This window comes from Pocillopora verrucosa, chromosome 2 (assembly GCF_036669915.1).
Source record: "Pocillopora verrucosa isolate sample1 chromosome 2, ASM3666991v2, whole genome shotgun sequence".
Classification (NCBI taxonomy): domain Eukaryota; kingdom Metazoa; phylum Cnidaria; class Anthozoa; order Scleractinia; family Pocilloporidae; genus Pocillopora; species Pocillopora verrucosa.
In genome coordinates this window covers 11,888,493-11,908,933 of record NC_089313.1, presented here as the reverse complement: position 1 = coordinate 11,908,933, position 20,441 = coordinate 11,888,493, and the positions used below count along the sequence as shown (strand labels likewise).

Genomic DNA, 20,441 nt, shown 5'->3' with positions numbered 1-20,441 from the left:
TGTTGATTGTTACACAAAATCTCCTTGTCAGTACCTTAGGAAATGTTTAGGGAACAGTATGGGAAATACCTTAACTGATATTAGGGTATAAAAGGTTAAGAGGTACCGTGCTCTTTCAAGAGCTAAAGACCATGGTACCTCTTTTTCATTTGTTGAAAAACAACGTGTTTTAAGAATGCACGCGCTTATTTGCTTATTTATTGGTTTATGTGAGGTTTATGCACAGTACAGTACAGGCATGGAGAATTTGTTTACCGATCAAGAGTTTCTTTAGTCGGTGATCATTTCCTTTGTTCTCGTGACTTAAATGTGTGATTCAGGGGTAATAATTGTGATGAGAAATTAGATGCTGATGCATGTTTTCGCCGGTTAACGAAGCCAGACGGTTGCGCTAGTCGGTGAAAGTATTGACGTATGAATTGGTGACATCTAGGAATGGCTATAATCAGCACGGTTAGATTTTCTGAGAAGTACTTTGACTCTTTCCTAAGAGTGACTTGTATCTAATTTGCCCCTACTAACAGTAAAACTGCTGAATCATTCATTAACCCTTTAACTCCCACGAGTGATCAAGACCGAATTTCTCCAAGCAATATCAATACAATATCAATCAGAAAGGTGATGAAAATGTATAAAAGTGTAAGTTTGACTTATTTCATTCGAATTCCTGGGTGGGTAGTGTCCCTGTAGATCAGTGATGACGTCGTTGTTCATCACTTGCCGGCCGGGTGGTCCAATGTTTACATAGGTGTGTTTGCATATTCTGCTTCCATTTCGTGTTCATTACGCCGGTAGTTAGTTAAGCCGGTTATCTCACTGGTCATGCGCAGTTTCCAAGAGATTGAACTTGCGTTAACTGACATGGATGGCTTTAGTAAGCGTCCAAATCGTCCTCGGCCATTCAAAGCTAACTTGCTAGGAGGGGATTATATTTTTAAAGAAAGGTCTTCTTTATGAATTTTGTCTTATTTGGTATTTTTCATTTTTCCTTTACGATTCTTTTAATCATTTAGCTGTCGGATTGTGACCCAAAAAGTAGAGAGAGGTGCTTGTTTTTCTCAGACAAACGCTTCTCTTTGCAATAAAATCAGGAGCGGAAGTCAGTGGCGAAGGTGTACTCAAAAAAATTGATAAAATTCAACACAAGTTATAAGCTTGAGGTCATGATAGTTAGGATGGAGCTACACAGGGAATCATTGTCAATGTTCAAGGTTGGAGGAAAGAAAGTTCACGAACAACACGACAACCCAAGTAGTCTTTCTGGGAACACAAATAACTTGTTCTCTTCTGGCATTAAGAATATTCTCATGAACGCTGGATTACCAAGAGATACATGTGATGAATTGTTGTCTTTTCATCATGGCTCGACTCAACTAGTTACTCATTTGGCTTTGCTGTTTTCTTTTTCCCTTTTCTCAGTATTACTATGAATGCGCGTTGACTTAATGATGTGGAGAAATAAATTAAAACATGCAGTGGCAAATGGCTCGAGACATCACACGACTGTCAGTTTTAGACGTTATAATTCAGCAATCTAAAAAAAAGTGTTATCGAAACTTGATATGGAATTAGTCTTGTTTTAGAGTCTGAAACACGGAAAACAAATTCATTTTCAGAATTTTTCAGTTTCGGCACATATTGTCAAACTAAGCTTTATTTGATATTCCACACAAATAGAGAAATTTCTCTCATTATAAGATCAGTTTGTGCACGTGTAAACATTTTCACCCGGTATGCAAGTAAGTAACTGTAAGTAAGACGGGTTTTCGAGCTTGTCTTCTCAGTGCTTGGCTACGTTGAAGTTTGAATCGGGAATCACGCGTCGAAACAAAAACTTGACGGTTCTGAATAGCGTAATGATTTTTACAAAGCAACTGGACAAAAATAATGACATTCAGTTCTCACAGCTACATCAGCTCTGGCAGCTATATAAAATTATCTAGTTTTGATTGTAGCAGATTCATTCCGGCCCTGGACTGATAGTGCCAATTACCATGACCACCAAGCGAACTGAGGTATTTTGGTCCTCTCCAGATGTATTAATAAAGAAACAAAGCTATACTCAGCTTCGAAAATGAAGGTAAAATATACTGCTTTTGATTGATTGCAAGCAACGTGATTAAACCGAAAGATCAGGATTTCCCTTGGTATAAAAATCGTCTACATGGCCACTGCCAAGAGATTGTGAACTTCTTCTTTTGTCAGCTCTCTTTCGACGAATATTAATCTGGAAATTTTAACGCAAAAGATTACAGCCATGGTTCCAAACTGCTGAAGGGACTTTTGACCATGTATTCCACCCGAGTGTGACATCTGGTAACTAGTCACCCCGACTTCCTCTGTCAACTAAAATCTAAAGACTTTGCAGACCACGTTAGCGAAACCGAACATTTAAACTTTTCTCTTCTCGGAAAATCTTCAAAATGGCCGCAATGAAAAGAGGTTTACCTTCTCTGGAAAGGTATTTTTCGACGGAGTTGGAAACCTTACATGCAAACGATCCAAGCCACGGCTGTAGTCTGCTGAAGGGGCTTTTGACCATGTACAAAGATGGCAGATATTCTGATGTCACTTTAAAGATTAGTGAAGACCGACGGCTTTCAGTTCATCGTGTCGTTCTGGCCTCTTTTAGTCCTTACTTTGAAGCCTTGTTCGGGAAAAACTGGGCCGATGGAGAGAAAAAAGAGATAGAAGTTCTTGGCTTTGACGAGAATGCTGTCAGCGATTTGATCGAATTCGCATATTCGGGCAAAATTGACATCAGCAAAGACAATGTGCAAACTTTGCTCGAGGTATCCAATTATTTGCAGGTGGAGTTTGTCAAGGAATCGTGCGGAGATTTTCTGAAAGGTGCAATTAATGATAAAACTTGTCCTAGCATCTGGCAGCTTGCTGATTTGTTTGCGCTGGAACAGCTAATGAAGGAGGCTAAAAAGCACTTTTTGTTGCATTTTACCAAAGTCACTCGGATGGAAGAGTTTTTGTCGCTTCCAATTGGTTTCCTGAAAGAGATTCTTGCTGATGAAGGTATTTGCGTGGTTATCGAGAGCCTGATTCCGTCCAAAGAGGAAAGGGAAAAGGTCGTGTTGGAAGCTGTTTTCAAGTATGTTGAGCATGATATCGACAACCGAAAAAGACATTTTCCAGAATTGTTATCCTTGGTACGACTCCCAACTTTATCAGAGTCTTATCTGGAAGAAATCTCAGAACATAAACTTATTGCAGACTCCAGCAGAGGAAGCATTTCAAAGGCTCGGAAGCTAAAAACTGATTCCCCCGAGAAAGATTCAGCCGATGAAATATGGGCGACCACTCGGGCGTTTGCCAAACCTACCGTCAGTTGGGGGTGTTCCTTTGCCACTGGTGGCTACGTACATCCTGAAACATCACATCACAACAACAAAGAGGCTGTTGAAGATCTTGGCAGTGACGTCTTCATAAAGGTAATGAAACTTTGGATTCGACGCTGGTATGGGACGCCTGTCCTGGGAGGGCTGAAGATTTTTTTTAATCATGATGGTGACCGAGAGATTATGATGGGAAGTGACTCTGATCTGTCCGAACACCATGAATTTCACTTGGAAAAAAATGAAAGGATCGTCAAAGTTGATGTTAATTCTGGATGGATGATTGACCGCCTCTCCTTTTACACTAACAAGAAAGATGAAAATGGTGATCCTAAATGTTATGGTCCTTATGGAGGGGATGGTGGAGGATTCTACACTGAGACTCCACCAGGGTCGTACGGTTTCCTGGCCGGAATTAGTGCTGCTGTTGTTTACTCACAGGGTGAAGAAGGTATCACCAGACTTCATTTTGCATGGAGGGCATTTTGATGACAATATATCTTTTAAGTAGCCTCGTGATTTTTACTGTGATTCTAAAAATGGACGAATTAATTTAGAACATATACCATAATGTTTTCTGTTGTTACCTGACTGAATACAAAATGAATTTATTTTCCATTTTTCATTGTAATAACTTATCTGCCCACCAAATTAAGCACTGATTCGAGAGAAGAGATTCAATATCAATTTGTGCACTTTATATGTGATTGGTTACATGATACAAAGTGTGGCCATTAAAGGGTAACTGACGAACTGATGGCTAAAAGGTCACTTTTTCGGAATACCGTCTAAATGCCTCAGGTAACACATAGAAACAGATACAAGAAGCTTCTTTGAGTTTTTTTTTCCCGCCGGGAAAACTGTCCTAAATGCAGGTAATTTAGTGTTAACAACTGAGTTGAAAACGTAAATTAGCCACTGTAAAGGGTAAAAAAGCTGACGTTTCGAGCGTTAGCCCTTCGTCAATCGCAATGAAAAATACTTTGTGAATGTTGAGAACCGACATTTTGTGATAGAAATTTTGTGTATTCAGGACCTTAAAAGTCAAATTCTGTTTGTTTGTGTTCTACCAAATTATGATTATCACAATGATTTTTCAAATAATTTTCTATTGATGATAAGTTCAGAGCTTAAGTCAAAAGCTAGCCCCTTGACAATGTTTGGGTTGTTTTCCTAGTGGAAGCAAACATTCATTTGGGTTTTGCAATACAGGCCTTGGTATAAGTTCATAAGTCAAATTCAGCCTTTGTGTCATGGACTTTGCGCTAGGGGTAGTAAGTCAGAGTTCTTCTTCTGTTTATCTGTTCAGTAATAGATCACAGATGGTGTTAAAATGTGTCAAGGACAAAAGAAGGTGGCACATGAGGTGCATAAAAATCATTTGATAAAATCTATTACTAAAAAAATTACACTGACCAGCGAGACAAATTTTCCCGGGATGGTACTGTGGGTGTTTTCATGCAATTATCAGAATACATAGCTACTTTAGAAGTCTTTGACAGGGAACTTAAGCTTTCTTGGAAAGTGTGAAAGCTGTATTTATAGTTGAAAGAACTCAAGACCTGTAATTAAAATAGATGGGACTGTTAAAAATGTGCTTGAATCTATTATTTCCCTCTTTGAGGAAGTCTTACTTAGATTGGATAAGCAGCCTTTGTATGATGGAATTTTAGCTAGAGGTAGCAACAACTCTTCACTGTAACAGAATTCTTTTAACATGGACATACTCTGTATGTGCTAAGGGGATATGTAGTTGTAAGGGTTATGCTGAAGAACTTTTTGTTGCACAATGTCTACACCAGGTCTCTGATTCCATGTATCTAGCATGGTACTATAATAATGATGATGATAATAATAACAATAATAATAATAATAATAATAATAATATTTAACAAGGGAGCCCAACTCACCACAGCAGTTTTAAGTGGGGCCCTCATTAACTAATTGATTCAATTAATTACCTTAGTTGATAAAATAATAATGATAATAATAAAGATAATAATAATAAATAAATAAATAAAATAAAATGAAATGTTTATAAATAAATTTAAAGAGTCAAAATCTTATAATTGATAACTAATTGAAATATCAAAGTTTAAAATTAATCAAAATCTTTTAAAAAAGTTTTCAGCTTGGATTTAAAAATAGATAAGAGATGTATTTCTTTCAGATCAGTTGGAAGACTGTTCCAGTCTTTCGCAGCTTGATTGGTAAATGTTTGTTTACCCCAGTTAGTTCGAGGAAGGGGTAAACAAAGATCATTGGAACGTCTTGTGCTATATGAATGGACAGCTTGTTTTTGATAAAATTAAAGTTAAAATCAGTTTCCCTAATCGACACTTGCGGATTGCAATGTAGCAATGAAAAAACCTTCTGATTATGTTCCGAACAACTTAGTTCAAAAAATTTTATGTCCAGCTTACGTACCACAGCTTTTTGTTTGTTCAGATGCAATGCCAGCAGGGAGGACAAACTCCAGTCACCATTGATAGTAACTAGTTTAGAAAAAAAGGATAATGTTAACATAAGACTTTGTCTTAAAGTGATTCCTCAGAAAAAAAAAGTTATCAAACGATTTTTTTAAACTTTCCTTAAATGTTCTCTCGCATTGTCTTTTTTGAAAAATACAATTAAAAAGATAGTTCAGTGTGCTTGTTTAATTAACTCTTTAACTCCTAAGAGTGACTAGCATCTAATTTCTCTTTACAATATCACCCCTGAATCATGCAGTATCATTATCATCATCATCATCATATTTTTATTTGCCTTATTTACATAATACAAAAAAAAAATTATTTACAGCGGTTATAGCTAGAAGGCGAGGAGACCCAGGAAGCCACCGGGCTTATGGGAGAGCCACCTCACTTACATTAATAAATAAAGTAAAGAAAAAGTGCTGCGAATGTGCGGCTAGCCCAACTCAAGGATTATTTAAGTAAAAACTCTTGCATTTTCGTCTTAAAACTAAGAAGGTTTGACGAACGAGTGACTGAAACAGGAAGAGAGTTCCAAATTTTAGGACCTTGGTAAAGAATTGTAAATTGCTTGAGGTTTGTACGGCACAAATGCGTTCGATAATTACTGGCTGTTCTGGTACCATAGTTGTGAATTTGGCTATTCGTTACAAAAAGATTGAGAAGCAATGGAGGCAATAAGTTATTTCTATAATAAAACATGAATTTAGCGATTTCAAACGTATTGACTTGGAAAATATCTAAAATTCCTAGTTTGGAGAATAAAGGAGCGGAATGGGCTCGATAGTCTGAGTTGGTGATAGCCTGCACAGCTCGCTTTTGCAAGTAGTAAATTCTATTTAAGTTAGATACGTATGTGGACGACCAGGCACAGTTACAATAGACGATATAAGGATAAATTAAGGTGTAGTACAAAGTGAGCTTGATTGTAGAGGATAAGAAAAAGCGAGACATGCATTGGGATACCTATTGATTTAGCGATTTGTTTACATACATAGCTGATATGGTGTTTCCAAGTGAGATGATCATCAATATAGACCCCAAGGAATTTAGTTACGTTAGATTGTTGTAGGGGTTTACCTCCAAAGGAGAGAGAAATGCTGGAGTTAAATTTCTTCTGTCTGGGTTTAAAAATTACGTAGTTAGTTTTCCTTATATTAACTGAGAGCTTATTGCATTTTAGTCAGACATCAATATTTTGGAGTTCATCATTAAGTACGGATTCTAAGCAATTTGGGTTTGAGTGAGAATAAAAGATGCTGGTGTCATCAGCGAAAAGCAGAGGGTCTGCTAATTCAGAGGCATTAGGGAGGTCATTTATGTATAGAATGAACATTAGAGGGCCTAAAATCGAACCTTGAGGGACACCACACTTGATGGTTTGCATAGGAGAGCAAGCTTGATTGAATTGGGCAAATTGCTGGCGGCAAGAAAAATAGCTTTTGAACCACTGCAGAGTCACGTCACGGATACCATAGTGCTCCAATTTCGCAAACAAGATATGATGGTCGAGAGTGTCAAATGCTTTGGAAAGATCTAGGAAAACATCCACCGTTGTTTCGTGTTGGTCGATTGCAGAAGCTATTTTATTTACCAAATGAATTAGTGCGTGCGATGTCGAGTGATTTTTCCGAAATCCAAACTGACAGCGGTAAAGTATATCGTGTTTTTCGGCAAATTCTACCAAGCGATTGTACATGACTTTTTCGAAAAATTTGGAAAAATTAGACAACAAAGGAATAGGTCTGTAGTTTACAAAAAAGTTATAGGATCCTCTGCTTCGAAGATGGGAATAATTTTAGCGATTTTATGTTTGTCCGGGAAAATGCCTTTTAGCAGAGATAGATTGATAATATATGCCAATGGAGCAGAAATAAGGTGAAATCAATATTTAATGACATGCATTGGGATACTGTCATAGCCAGGAGCCTTTGAAGCGAACATGTCACAAATGCTTTCCAGTTCACTTGTTGTGGTGGGCTTTAAGTTTATGGAGGAACGGATATTATCACCAAGATAAGAACGAAAAGAAGGATTCACCTTGGGTATAGATTTAGCTAGGTTGGGACCAATGTTTGTAAAGTATTTACAGAATCTGTCAGCGATCTCGATTGGATCCGTTAATGTTCTGCCTTCAGATTTGAATGATGTGGGAAGAGATGACTTACTTTTACGCTTGTTGATAACTTCATTTAACAATTTCCAAGTTGTTTTGAGGTCATTTCTGGCATTCTCAAATTTGGAGTCGTAGTATTTACGTTTGGCAATGCGAATAAGATGGGTGAGTTTGTTTTTGTAGGCTTTATACTTCATCGCAGAAGATGTGGAAGATGATGTGACGAACTTTTTGTAGAGTCTGTTCTTCTTGTTAACGGATTTCAGAAGTCCACGGCTAAGCCATGGAGAAAAGAACTTGTTTATCTGCTTACCTTTGAGAACCTTTAAAGGGAAACAGGTGTTATAGATTCTGGAGTATTCTTCAATAAAATCATTATAGGCTTCATTGGGATCTTCCATGTGGCGAAATAAGGACCATTTTGCGTTTGAAAGGTTCTCGTTGAATTTATTCAAATTATCGTCATTGAATGTGCGAATCATGGTAAGGCCATGAGAGTAAGGAAAATTATCAGCATCAAAAGAAGCTGTTGATTGTTACACAAATTCTTCTTGTCAGTACCTTACGGGATGTATGGGGAACAGTATGGAGAATACCTTTACTGATATTAAGGTGTAGAAGGTTAAGAGGTATGATGGACACTAATCATGTGCATTATTTCATCAGTTCACGGTACATTTTACGGTAGCTGGAGGCAAGGGTTTTTAAAGTATGAAATGATATGGAACAATTTGATGTATAATTTGTGGAAAAACCACACAATTATGAACAACATTGACTCTAAAAGTTCCTCAAATCGTCGCTGTCAAAGTCATAATTTGCATCAAGTAACATGCTTCGTGCACGCTTTTAGCTTTATCTCTTTTTCACAGCATTATTCATGGTTGCTACAAGTTTAGGGAAAACTCAGGGATATAAAAATTTCCTCAAGGTCAGGGAATATACATCTTTGAAAGAATTCTGGGAACATTTGAAGTAATTATCTTGCATTTTAATTGGACCCTTCATGATTATGTTACGTTTACAAAAATTGAGAGATAATATATACCCAACTTCTTCTGAAAGTTCTTATCCATAACTCTAGCAGTATGCATGTTTAACAGTCTGCTTTGATGATAATCACTTCTTTCTATAGAAAGAAGTGATTATCACCAAAGCAGACTGTTAAACATTCAGTTTACAAGAATGAAAAAAATATATGCCCAACTTGTTATAATGATTAGCTATATATCATTATAAGAAGTTAGGCAAATATTTTTTGCATGATGCACAGTGATTGGTTGCTGTCACATTCTGTACTAAATAAAATGATGAATACTACAGAAAGAGAGACCTGTTGTTAAGCTACTCTTCTTAACAAGATCCTCAAGGGTCTCTGCAAAAAATAAGCATGCAATGTACTTTGCAGCCAGTTTGTGATGAAACCACTAGGAGACACAATAATTATTGATCTTGATGGCAGTTACATTATGCATTCCTCCATGATAAAAAGACTAAAACTTAGTCCTAACTTATTTTCTTGAAGATACTAGTAAATTTGAAAATCCTAATAAAAGCCCCTACAATTTGAAAATCCTAAAAAATCCCCTACAATGTATCTTCAGTGCTCTTGCTTTCAGTGCTTCCTAATGATCACAACAGAGACAAAGCTGGAATAAATTGGGTAAAACTGACATGATCTTGTTACTGTTGGCCAAACAATTTGTCAACTACAGATTCTTAAATCAATCACTGTGTAACAGCTTGACAACTAATCTTCCATGGGCAGCATGCATGAAATGAAAAGATGATAATTATAAGTATAATTCACCAAATTTATCATCTGACTTCTGACTTTCTTGATTTGGTTGCTAATATTTGAAGTAAGTATATGTTTTCATCAGTTTAAACTTCTCTTACCTATTTTTCAATAGTTTATAGAATATTTTCGCCTAATGAATCAAACAGAGCTTCGCACCATCATCCTCTCCATGGATAACAACAGTGAATCTGTCAATGACAAGATTTTTCTAGATGTACTTTTCTATATTTCTGAATTCAGAGATCAAACAAAGATGATTAACCCACATTATAGTTATAGTGATTGAAAATACATGATGTAAAATCTTGGATTACAAAAAACAAAAAAGTTACCTCAATTTCACTGCATTTTGCAAGACAGGGAATAATCAAATGGTATATAACAATCATGCAAGTACCTGCACTGCACTTTCAACTGGATTCCAAATATCTTGAGCAGAGTATGCATCTAATTATATTACCACCTTAAAAAGTTTTCTTTTAGATAATATAGTCATTAACATAGTTTATTAATTAACACAGAATTACAGAAATACTCTCACTTATGAGCAGAGATTCTCAGTAAGTGTCTTTGATTTTGACCTTCAGAACAGTTTTGATACCAAAGGTACCTTCCCAGTGTTCAAAAGGAAAACATCATTACCTGATTCATCCCAGTGATCTGGGATGAATCAGGTAATGATGTTTCCTTTCAGAAAAGATTATCATACCACAATTGACTTATTTTCTTAAACTACGTGAATTAAAAACTCAAGCCCTTGTGATTTCAATCACTTCCCACTTTTTTTGAAGAAAGAGCTGACATCATATATGAATATGATGTGGGTTCTTTTTTCATAAGATGAGATTGTTCAAAAGCAATCTGAAGTACTTGAACCAGTATATCTGCATGGTTTGAAAAATTTTTGTTTAACAGTCAGATTTCCTTTTTACAATTCAACTGTAGTTCATTAATTAGAAGAAATCCCTAAACAAATTATACATTAATTATCTCAACCCAGACAATCACACTACTTTTCATGGACTTTGCAGTTGAAATCTCATGCAATACAAAATGGTTAATATAAAAAAAAACCTTTCACCTTTAGGTATTTATTTATCATTCATAGGAAAATACTCATCAGATACAAGAGCTTACTGTCAGAAAAACCCTGATCATACTATTATTGAATTATTTTCTTAAACTACATGAATTAAAAACTCAAGCCCTTGTGATTTCAATCACTTACCATTTTTTGCGAAGAAAGAACTGACCTCATTTTTGTCCAAGGTAAGATGGGATTGTTCAAAAGCAATGCAAGGTACTCCAACCTGCGAGTCTACATGGTTTGAAAAATTTTTGTTTAACAGACAGATTTCCTTTTTAATTCAACTGTAGTTCATTAATTAGAAGAAATCTTTAGACTAACTATACATTAATAATCTCAACCCAGACAATCACACAACTTTTCACAGACCTTGCAGTTGAAATCTCATGCAATACAAAATGGTTAATATAAAAAAAAACCTTTTACCTTTAGGTATATTATCTATCATTCATAGCAAAATACTCATCAGATACAAGAGCTTACTGTCACTAAAAACCCTGAGCATGATAGAATGTTATTGCCTTAAATTTTTCACCACAAAGATTGTTACATTACAATTTACCTTTCTCAGTGTCCTCTGTTGTTGGTGTAACTACTGAAGACTTTCATCGCCATTTGAACCAGCAGGATTTCTATTCAAGAATAAAATCATTCCATCATTAATCAATGATCGGCCCATGTTGATTGAACTTCTTAACCACTGTCTTGATTGCTATAAAGGTTAACTGTCCACATTATTCATTCTATATTTTACATTTCCCTTCTCATAAGCCTCGGGTGACTGTCGATGCGCCCACCGATAATTTAGGTTATCCTAAGGCAAATCAACAGCCACCACTAGCAGAAGGACACTCTTACATCATCCTTTGGCAAATGAAGGTGAAAATTAAAGCCATGTAATAATTGAGTGAATATATAAACATTAGATGAATCAAAGGTTCTTTTATACCAAATGCAAGTTCCATTGAACTGTCTACTTACGATCTTCTTTCCACTGGGCTCAGGTGATGATGGGAACTGGGGAGGTTGATCAATAAAGGGGTCAGAGCTCTCCTGAACAGGCACTATAAAGAGGTCAAATGGTTGATAATTTGAATGTTTATTTTTATGTTCAGTAGATATGAAAATATTCACAGAAAATTTTTTGATTATTCCCCATGATAGAACATCAACTAATTTTCACTCATGGTGAGGTTTACACTGAGTCTACAGATGCATAATAATAGCAAATTACCCTTTCTTCAGCTTAACCCTATTTAACATGTTACTTCTCCCTGTAATATTCACACATTATCCAGCAGACAGGTAGTGAGAATACTCAAACTTATCTGGTAGAACTTTTTACCTTGATCTAACACCAAATACTCATAACTAATTTACAAGGAAATGAGTCGCAGCTAGTGGGGAGAATTAACATTCAGATGTTTAAGTTAAAGGGTTAAAACACTGGCAAATTTTACAAAAGTTAACTATCCTAAATAAGTACAAATTGAGAGAACATTTCAATTGGAATATACAACAGGCTAACCACAGCCCTTGGCTGAACTTATTGCAATAGAGCATACTGATTAAACAGCAGTAATTACCTTCTTGACTGGGGGCATCAAGTGCTGGTGATGCCTCATATTTCTGAGCTGGAACTGGAGTTCCTCCTTCAGGCTCAAAGACTGGGAGAATATTCCACCTGGGATACAAAAGGCTAATGGCAGCCCTGGCTGAACTACTTGCAATAGAGCATACTCATTAAACAGCTGCAGTAATTACCTTCTTGACTAGGAGCATCAAGTGCTGGTGATGCCTCATAACTCTGAGCTGGAACTGGAGTTCTTCCTCCAGGCTCAAAGACTGTGGTAAGACAACAAGTTAACTATCCTAAGTAAGTACAGATTGAGAGAATATTCCACCTGAGATACAAAAGGCTAACGGCAGTCCTTGGCTGAACTACTTGCAATAGAACATACTCATGAAACAGCAGTAATTACCTTCTTGACTGGGGGCATCAAGTGCCTCATATTTCTGAGCTGGAACTGGAGTTCCTCCCTCAGGCTCACAGACTGCAGTAAGACTCTCACTTGGAGTCACTTCATTATAGGATGATGTCAAAATTCCACAGACATTTAGTGATGATGCACTACTATTACCAAAAATCTTTCTCTGACTGTTCAGTGCTGCTTGATACCCTTACAACAATGTCCCGCAAGCTTGGTGTGGCTGCTTCTATTATGCTCCCAATGTAACAGTCAACCTGCTGTCCATCAATTTTCTTTGACTCCCTAGAACTGGGAGCAGCATTCTGAAAGTAATAAATAATAATAAAGTCACCTAAGAAAAGTAAAGTAGAAACTATTACCCTAGTCTTGATTCCTTTAGAGGTTCAAGTAGTTCATGTATGATTACACACTAAATCTTAATTCTTCAGAGTTCTGTTACAATATATAGACTGGCAAACCAAAAGCTGGTAAATCCTCATAGGTTCATGCATAGTAGACTCAAAGAGATTTGATAAGCAGGGTTTCAAACTAAGGAGAATCTAGTGCACTTTAGACAAGGTTAGTTGTATGTATCATTAGTTTGGGTTTTTTGATTTGAATTGATTTCAAGTAACACTTTCAATATATAGCATGGCTTGGGATATTTTAGGTGCCCCTTTATTAGTGGGGAAAGGGGGGGGTGGTATTCCTCCTCTGCTAGACATCATTTGACATGTGATCCAAGTCATTATCATCATCATCATCATCATTTTTCCTCCACCGCTCTAACATCCAGATTACGTGAACAATTTCGCCCAATTGGGGAATGTTTAAAATATGCTTAAAAGTGCGCCTTTGCAAAATGTAAAATAATCCAACTGCGCTCTTTCTTAAAAAAAGGTAGGTTACTGCATTTCTATGACAATGAGACCCTCACCGTACAAATTGAGTGTCAGGCAATTCGACAAAGAAACGGCCGCCATACTTAAGTGGACGTATGAAGGAAATGAACATGCAGCTGAAGATTGCTTTCCTCTCTATCGATCACTTAGAGTTCTCCTCCACGTTTTTGGACTGAAATACTCTGTCCAATACTCTCTAACACCCTCCTTTTGTAACGTCTACCAGACGATCGATTGTGATTCGTTAAAAAACTTCGCTATGTGTTAAACTTAAAATTTATTCCCTGCCCCTCCCCTGTAAAGACAGTGTTTTGACTCGTAACCAGGGTTCACGCCGTGCCCTGACACTTTCGCAGAGAAGCTTTCTTTCAAGCAAAGGGTGGTGATCGTGACTGGTATATATTGATGCAAAGAAAGTGTTCGAAACTGACAGGTGACCCCATTAGTTAGTAGGTTTAGAAGCTGTCGTTTCTCCTGAATCTCACAAAGTGCAGCTGAGAAAGTGAAACACGAAAACAAGCAGGCCAAATAAACAGACCGTATGTCTCTGAGTTAAGGCGGGGGTAAACCTGAAATTTGCTCAAAAACTGAGTTTTTTGTTTTCCTCGGAATTTGCAGCTTTGGGTATTCAACTTCGCTGTGGAAAAATAATTTTCTACTTATTTTCACTATTTTTTCCTTTTTGAGCGATTTCAAAATTCCCGCTCTGGTTAATGGTGTGGTTACCATGGCAACGAGAAGAGCATTTTTTGATTTTTCAGTTGTTTATGATGTGTTATTCTGGCAACCAAGCTCCCAAACGGGCAGGATTTAACGAGAGATACTTTATGTAGTCTTATCTGAAGGGTTTTCTAGGGTCAAACCCATTATGGGATAGATTTAGAGGCAGTTTTTGTCGAATGTGACACTCAGTGTACTCGGAGCAATCAAAGGAAAAGTTATAATCAAAGGAAAAGTTATATCGAAAATGGTCGGAAAGAAAAGTAGATCTGTCTACAGGAAGAAAAGAAAGAGAAGTTTTTCTGGAAGGCGAAAACAAAACAAGAGTCTGAAGAAACAGCTCCCGATGTTGACGAAATCGCCGCCTCAACTCCGAGCACTTCGCTGGATGAAAATCAGCTCTCTGACTCGGACTCTAAAGAAACCGTTGGTTCCTCCAGAAAGAAAATGAAATATGCCGCTTCTTTTAGACAGCTCTGATGAAGAGTATACCTTCAATACCGAGGAAAGCGAGGGATTTAGATTAATAAATGAGAAAAATTTATCCACGGCCGTCTCAAAGGCACACGTGTGTGAGAAAGGTGAGAAATTTTTTTAAATCTCTGTCTTTCTCTGTTCTCGATTATGACTTATTTCCCATATCATATCGACCCATAGTTCCAGTTTTTCCCTGCTAAATACACTGATTTATCTATTAAATCTTGGATTGGGTAAGAGAAAGATTTTTAGGTATTGTGCATATACACTGTAAACAAAAAATTATGGGGAAAAATCACAGAATGTGTATTTCTGACTTGAGGTCTTTACTTTGCTTATAACAAAATTGCCCGATTTATCTAACAATTTTCACTTGATTTGTCTTTAGGCACCTTAACTCTTGAGGAAGATAAAAGTGCAAGAGTGGGGGTTACAGTTTTCCCTTCAGTGTAGTTCCTGTGAGGAATCCAGTCCACTTCCACCATCCAGTGGTGTGACCCAGTTAGGGAAATCATATGACATTAACCGCCGAGTCTTTTAGTAGGCTAAAAATCATGGAGAGGCTTTGTATCCCTGGTGGTGTTTGTACAAGAGTGGCAACACATGCAAAAGACAGTAAAAGATAGGCTAAGTCCGATTTGCAGGTTATGCAGAAGGAAAAGAGATGGCGTCAAGGGGAGCGACTTCTGAGGACTCGTCGAGAGGAAGCCCTTCAAGAAGCTGAAGGAGTTACTTATGAACCAGGATGTTTTTAAATTACTTTTAGATACTCCTGTGGACAAAATATGGACACTTGGGCCACTATAGTGGTTACATATTGTAAAAAATTAAGTTTGATTGCTATCTGTAAGTTTAAAGGCCATTTTCTCATTACGCAATAATTTTGTCTTCCAGAAAGGATATCTTGACAACAATTTATCCAATTGATCTGAAATTTTCAGCATTTGTTCCTTTTGATAAGTTTTGTGTTATAAGCAGAGCAATTTTCCATATGATGTATGTACTTAAAGTTATGAAGTGAAACACCCCTCTGATTTTCCATGTCAAATTTAATTGATCATCATTTAAAATGTTTTCAACATATTAGAAATCCCTCTGCTTATAACAATAAGCAACATGTCTTCTTTGAATTGATACTAAAAACGTTATTTTTCATTAATTCCAGAAGGAGTTATCTTTTCTGAAGTAACCCCTGGTAGAACCCAGCAGGTGGCTCAATTAAATGAGTGGTATCCTATTACAATTGACATGTTGAGTCTGAAATATTTTTTTTCATGATCTTCAAGTCATAAGCTTTCCAGGGATATATAGTTTGCCTAAGTTTTGAATTAAGTCCTAGCTGTGAAAAATGAGTGAAAAATGGGCATTTTTTCAGGTTTACCCCCGCCTTAAGACTTATTCACTTGACCGATCTTCATGTAAGAGACTGCGTGTTTAATCCCATAAAGAGATAAATTCGTTCATGAAATTTATTTCCTATGCATAGCCTTATATAAAGATGTTCTTTTAGCTTGTAATGTAATTACCCGTATAAAAGATTACGTGACAACTCGGATTGCATGACCTTGTAACGATGACTGGAAACGCACAAAACTGGGGAATAGACTGGAGTCTCGATCGATAAATTTGTATATCATCTTTCACGTATTTTGCAGTTTATGAATTCCGGGATTTTAAGAGTTGTATTTGTCAAACAAAAGTTCAATAGATTCGCACGTGACTTACAGCTTTTATAAGAGAGTTTTTGTGACCAGCGGTCTGTTATTTGGACTACACCTCGTTTTCGTGTTTGTGACGAAATCAATAGATACTTGAGGGCTTCTAAGCACTCATTTTCATCTCAATTTCTTCCTCAAAAATTAGCAATTCAGTATGAACGAAACCTCACTAGTAAATAAGTCTTTCTCCAACCAGTGAGCGCGCAAAAATACCGTACTATTACACGAATAGGAAAAAACCTTGTTCAGAAATTCCATCATGCAATGTTTTCCATAGTACTCTGTTGTCTTAAAAATATTTCGTTTTGTGCCCATCTCTTGTCTGCACTTACCTGATATCCTTTACAATTCTACAGTCAAATTTTTGACAACTTTGCTCATGAATGAAGCGCGCGCATTTTACTCTCATTTCACGCGTGAAAAGATCCACTTACCACGACAAAATCTTTCCGAATTCTCATTGTTCTTTACCACACAAAACGCTGAAAGATCGAAACCTAGTCAGATTTGTTCTTACCATGCGCCATTTTGGACGACCGACAAGTCCTCCCGAAGCGGTGCTATTCCGTCGATCTCTAGGACTATTGTTGTTGTTGCTGTTGTTGTTGTTGCCATGGTTGTGCTGTTGCTTTATTCGTACAAAAGACGCATTTTGATTATCTAAGACCTGCGCCCCTTAATTTTTAGCTTTGTCTCTTCGCTTCCTCTTCCAGCACATATGAATTCTTCTTTTTCTTCTCATTTAAAGACAACTTAACTTAATGTACGCAGGAGCCCAAAGGCTTGGCTCACGACAAATTCCGAATTTGTCCGACGAAATATAGCTAGGAGCTTATTTTAACCACCTCAAGTACCCAAAAATAAACAATGAATAGTACTCACGTGGACAGGGTTAATCTCTTTGATTGCTTCCATCACTTTCTTGAATTTTCTTCCGAATGATTGTTGAAAGAGCCGAGCTCCAACCAACGGAAAGTTATAATGATGGGTTGCAATTTTCGCGCTTCGTGATGACGTAACAGACGAGATGATTAACTAATCAACAGATTAGCAAGTATACGTAACTTCTGCCTCGTTTTCAGGCGCCTTTGCACTGGTTTAGGAAAGCGCGAGAAACTGCCCGAGTGTGCAGACTGCTAGATAGGAGGATATCGACAGATTTTAATAAACGTTCGCCCATAGACTGCTTCAGGCTCTCATTTAGTCGAAGCGATTGCAAAAGCAGGTGGACAGGTCCAAGAAACGAGACTAAGAAAGATCGGGAGCTTGTCAGGAAATATATCGAGGGCTGTCGGTTACTTTGGCCACCACGATGCGCTGACCACTGACTGAGAATTTAGCACAGACTTCTTCGCAAATGAAAGGTTCTAGATGGGAAAATGACAAAGATCGGGAGCTTTCCAGGAAATGATAAAAAAGTGCGCGTCCTCCCCCAAGAAAACCAAGTCTTCAACTGCTCGAAATCAAGCTGTTTTGTCGTTGATGCTTAGTTTGCTTGCGAACATATGAAAATGAGAAAATCATAGGAGTGCTAAGTTCTGCTTCGTACGTAGCGTACGAACATTCCTCGGCAAAAGTAAGCTAATGAGTAATTAAGTAATTTTTGGCTACAAGTTCATTACACAATTTGACGGACAGGCAATGAAAAGACAAAAAGTGACTAAACTGGATTGAAGCTTTGATATCACAACAAATTGTCGATATCAAAAAACATGGAAATATATTTAGGACATAAGTTATGAATGACCTCATACGCCAATCACAGGGACCAGAAAACTCGCGCCACTCTTTCTACCAATCAGGAACAAAAATTAAACCAATCACCACTTGGTCCTTCACGTTTTCCCGCGCTTCAGGTAGTTTGGTTGGTTTTACTTTGAGTTCTTATCTTCAAGGCATTTGCCGTCCATCTTATTTGCCGTTGTAGTTTCGTTTTACGATATTTTGTTGAAAAGCGTTATATTTTGTAATTCATCGAGATTTACCGATCTTTCTCAACTTATTGAGATAAAATGTATCAAAATGTTCGCGCGGGAGGATTGTTGATTGTTGCCATGATTTTCAGTTTGCAAGACGCCTAATGCAAAACGCTGACTGAGAATATTTCCTGCCGTCGTTTACCTTTGTCTATATTAAAAGTTATATTATATTAGAAGTTTTCAATTTTTTAAAGTTAAAGAATACATTTTCTTAACTGTTATGCTTGTTTCATTAACATTAACCTAAAAAGGTTATCCTGAATCTAATTCTAGAAAGCAATCTTGCCGACATTTTTACCAGATATCTAGAGGTTTGATTTTTGCCTCAAAAACATCCTATTTCCTTTTCACCCGAGGTCGCACGAGTCAGCGCATTGTGAATGATTGCATCATTGCATGATGGGAACAAAAACTGCTCGTTAGACACAAACCTTACATTCTACTGAAACTAGAGACTCGTTTAGAGATTGAGCTAAGTGTTGAAAGAGTAGCGTTAAAATTGTAGCGATAGGTTCAGACTTTAAAAGCAAAACCAATGAAGCTAGTTTACCTTTTGACAAGTGGTAGTGACCCTACGAATTAAGAAAACGGAGAGTTGGATCAAATGAATGATTCTGATTTCCTTTCCATTTTCAACTTTGAGTTAAATCAGGGTGATCCAATTTCGAATTGCCTAGGTATCGAGTTGCTCAGGGTAAAATCGTGTAGGCAAGAGTTCAAGAAGGGTCCAACTACCCAAGGTAATTGGGTTGTGGTAGTTCTTCTCTGTGGCAGGCCTACAGTAGGATTTGGCCGACGTTCTTTTTTCATGGTCAACGCAAAAGGAAAATTTCATTAATTCTTGAAATGCTTAAAGTGTTTGACGTTTTCCGTATCGTTAAGCAATATATGAGTTGCCAGTAATCGGATCTTTGTGCTTGTGCCAGCTTGTTTTGACGCGAAAATACACGATTTTGGGGAGAGATCATCGTTTTTTCGCCGACAGTTTATAACAGATGGATTAAGGTGATGTTGATTGAAAGGAAGCGTTCGTTTTGGTGTGATTAGCCACGAAATATGTCATAAAATCTATCGATTTACTTCCTACCTTGCGTATGGCTTATTGTGAAATTGATATCGCGCTATGGTCTCAACATATCACACGATGACGTTTAAACTTTATTGGAACTATTTGAAATAGTAACTGCCGACGACACACAACAGAACAACAGAACTGAATCCACGGGTTGAGTGCTTACCTTAAAGGCTGATCTGAGACGCGGATCTTTGGTGCCGTGTACATTTAAAAATCGAAGATGACGCGAATTCTACCGAAGATTTTTGGAAAATTCTTGAGGAAATTGAAAAATTCTTGAAAAAATTAGGAAGAATGCAGCCAAACGTTCATTAGCCAAACTCATGTTGAACTCATTCTGGGGTAAATTTGGAGAATGGCTCAATAAACATGCGGTGGAATCAGTCACAGCGCCTCACGAATTGTTTGAATATTTAAATAATTCATTGGTGGTCATCAATGCGATTCGCATCTTTTCAGAAGATGTCTTAGAAGTGGTGTTTAGCTACGTGGACGAAGACGCTTCGAAAGGTAAGTAAACCAATATTTTCATCGCCGCCTTTACGACCACTCAAGCCCGCTTGAAATTATACCGTTATCTAGATCCCTTACGAGATCAAGTCCTCTACTAAGACACAGATTCTGTCATCTTCTCATGTAAACCCGGCCAAACCACGATCACATTAGGCGATTATCTCGGTGATATGACAAGTGAATTGAACGAGGATGATTACATAACTGAGTTTGTATCAAGGGGTAAGTTTCTAAAGAAACTGTGGTGCTGCGTCGGTGGGAG

The 20,441-nt window shown here is 37.2% G+C and overlaps 2 protein-coding genes and 1 long non-coding RNA gene across 7 annotated transcripts; 2 read left to right on the top strand and 1 right to left on the bottom strand.

Moving 5' to 3' along the window:
• The first annotated feature begins 2,412 nt into the window (after positions 1 to 2,412).
• On the top strand, positions 2,413 to 3,836 carry LOC136279238 (kelch repeat and BTB domain-containing protein 8-like). The gene has a single exon (XM_066162842.1). It carries the CDS (start codon positions 2,424 to 2,426, stop codon positions 3,834 to 3,836), a length of 1,413 nt encoding a protein of 470 aa, XP_066018939.1. The 5' UTR covers positions 2,413 to 2,423.
• A 5,093-nt stretch (positions 3,837 to 8,929) lies between these two features.
• Positions 8,930 to 16,600, bottom strand: LOC131795914 (uncharacterized). 5 transcript variants are annotated; one of them, XR_010716774.1, is made up of 7 exons: positions 13,733 to 13,970; positions 12,808 to 13,118; positions 12,590 to 12,670; positions 11,807 to 11,889; positions 11,388 to 11,457; positions 9,837 to 11,056; positions 8,930 to 9,312 (listed from the first exon to the last, which is right to left on the bottom strand). XR_010716774.1 is itself a non-coding variant. In XM_066162794.1 (6 exons), the coding sequence occupies exons 2-5, from the start codon at positions 12,835 to 12,837 to the stop codon at positions 11,418 to 11,420; spliced, it is 234 nt and encodes a 77-aa protein (XP_066018891.1). In that variant the 5' UTR covers positions 12,838 to 13,118; positions 16,421 to 16,600; the 3' UTR covers positions 8,930 to 11,056; positions 11,388 to 11,417. The 5 variants fall into 5 exon arrangements, 2 of the variants coding, with proteins under 2 accessions (XP_066018891.1, XP_058969510.2); XR_010716773.1 differs by having other exon boundaries at positions 8,930 to 10,380; positions 10,448 to 11,056; XR_009341068.2 differs by having other exon boundaries at positions 8,930 to 11,056; positions 12,412 to 12,670.
• LOC136279056 (uncharacterized) lies at positions 14,449 to 16,141 on the top strand. The gene is made up of 2 exons (XR_010716687.1): positions 14,449 to 14,998; positions 15,283 to 16,141. It is a non-coding gene; the product is annotated as an uncharacterized lncRNA (long non-coding RNA).
• Positions 16,601 to 20,441: the final 3,841 nt, after the last annotated feature.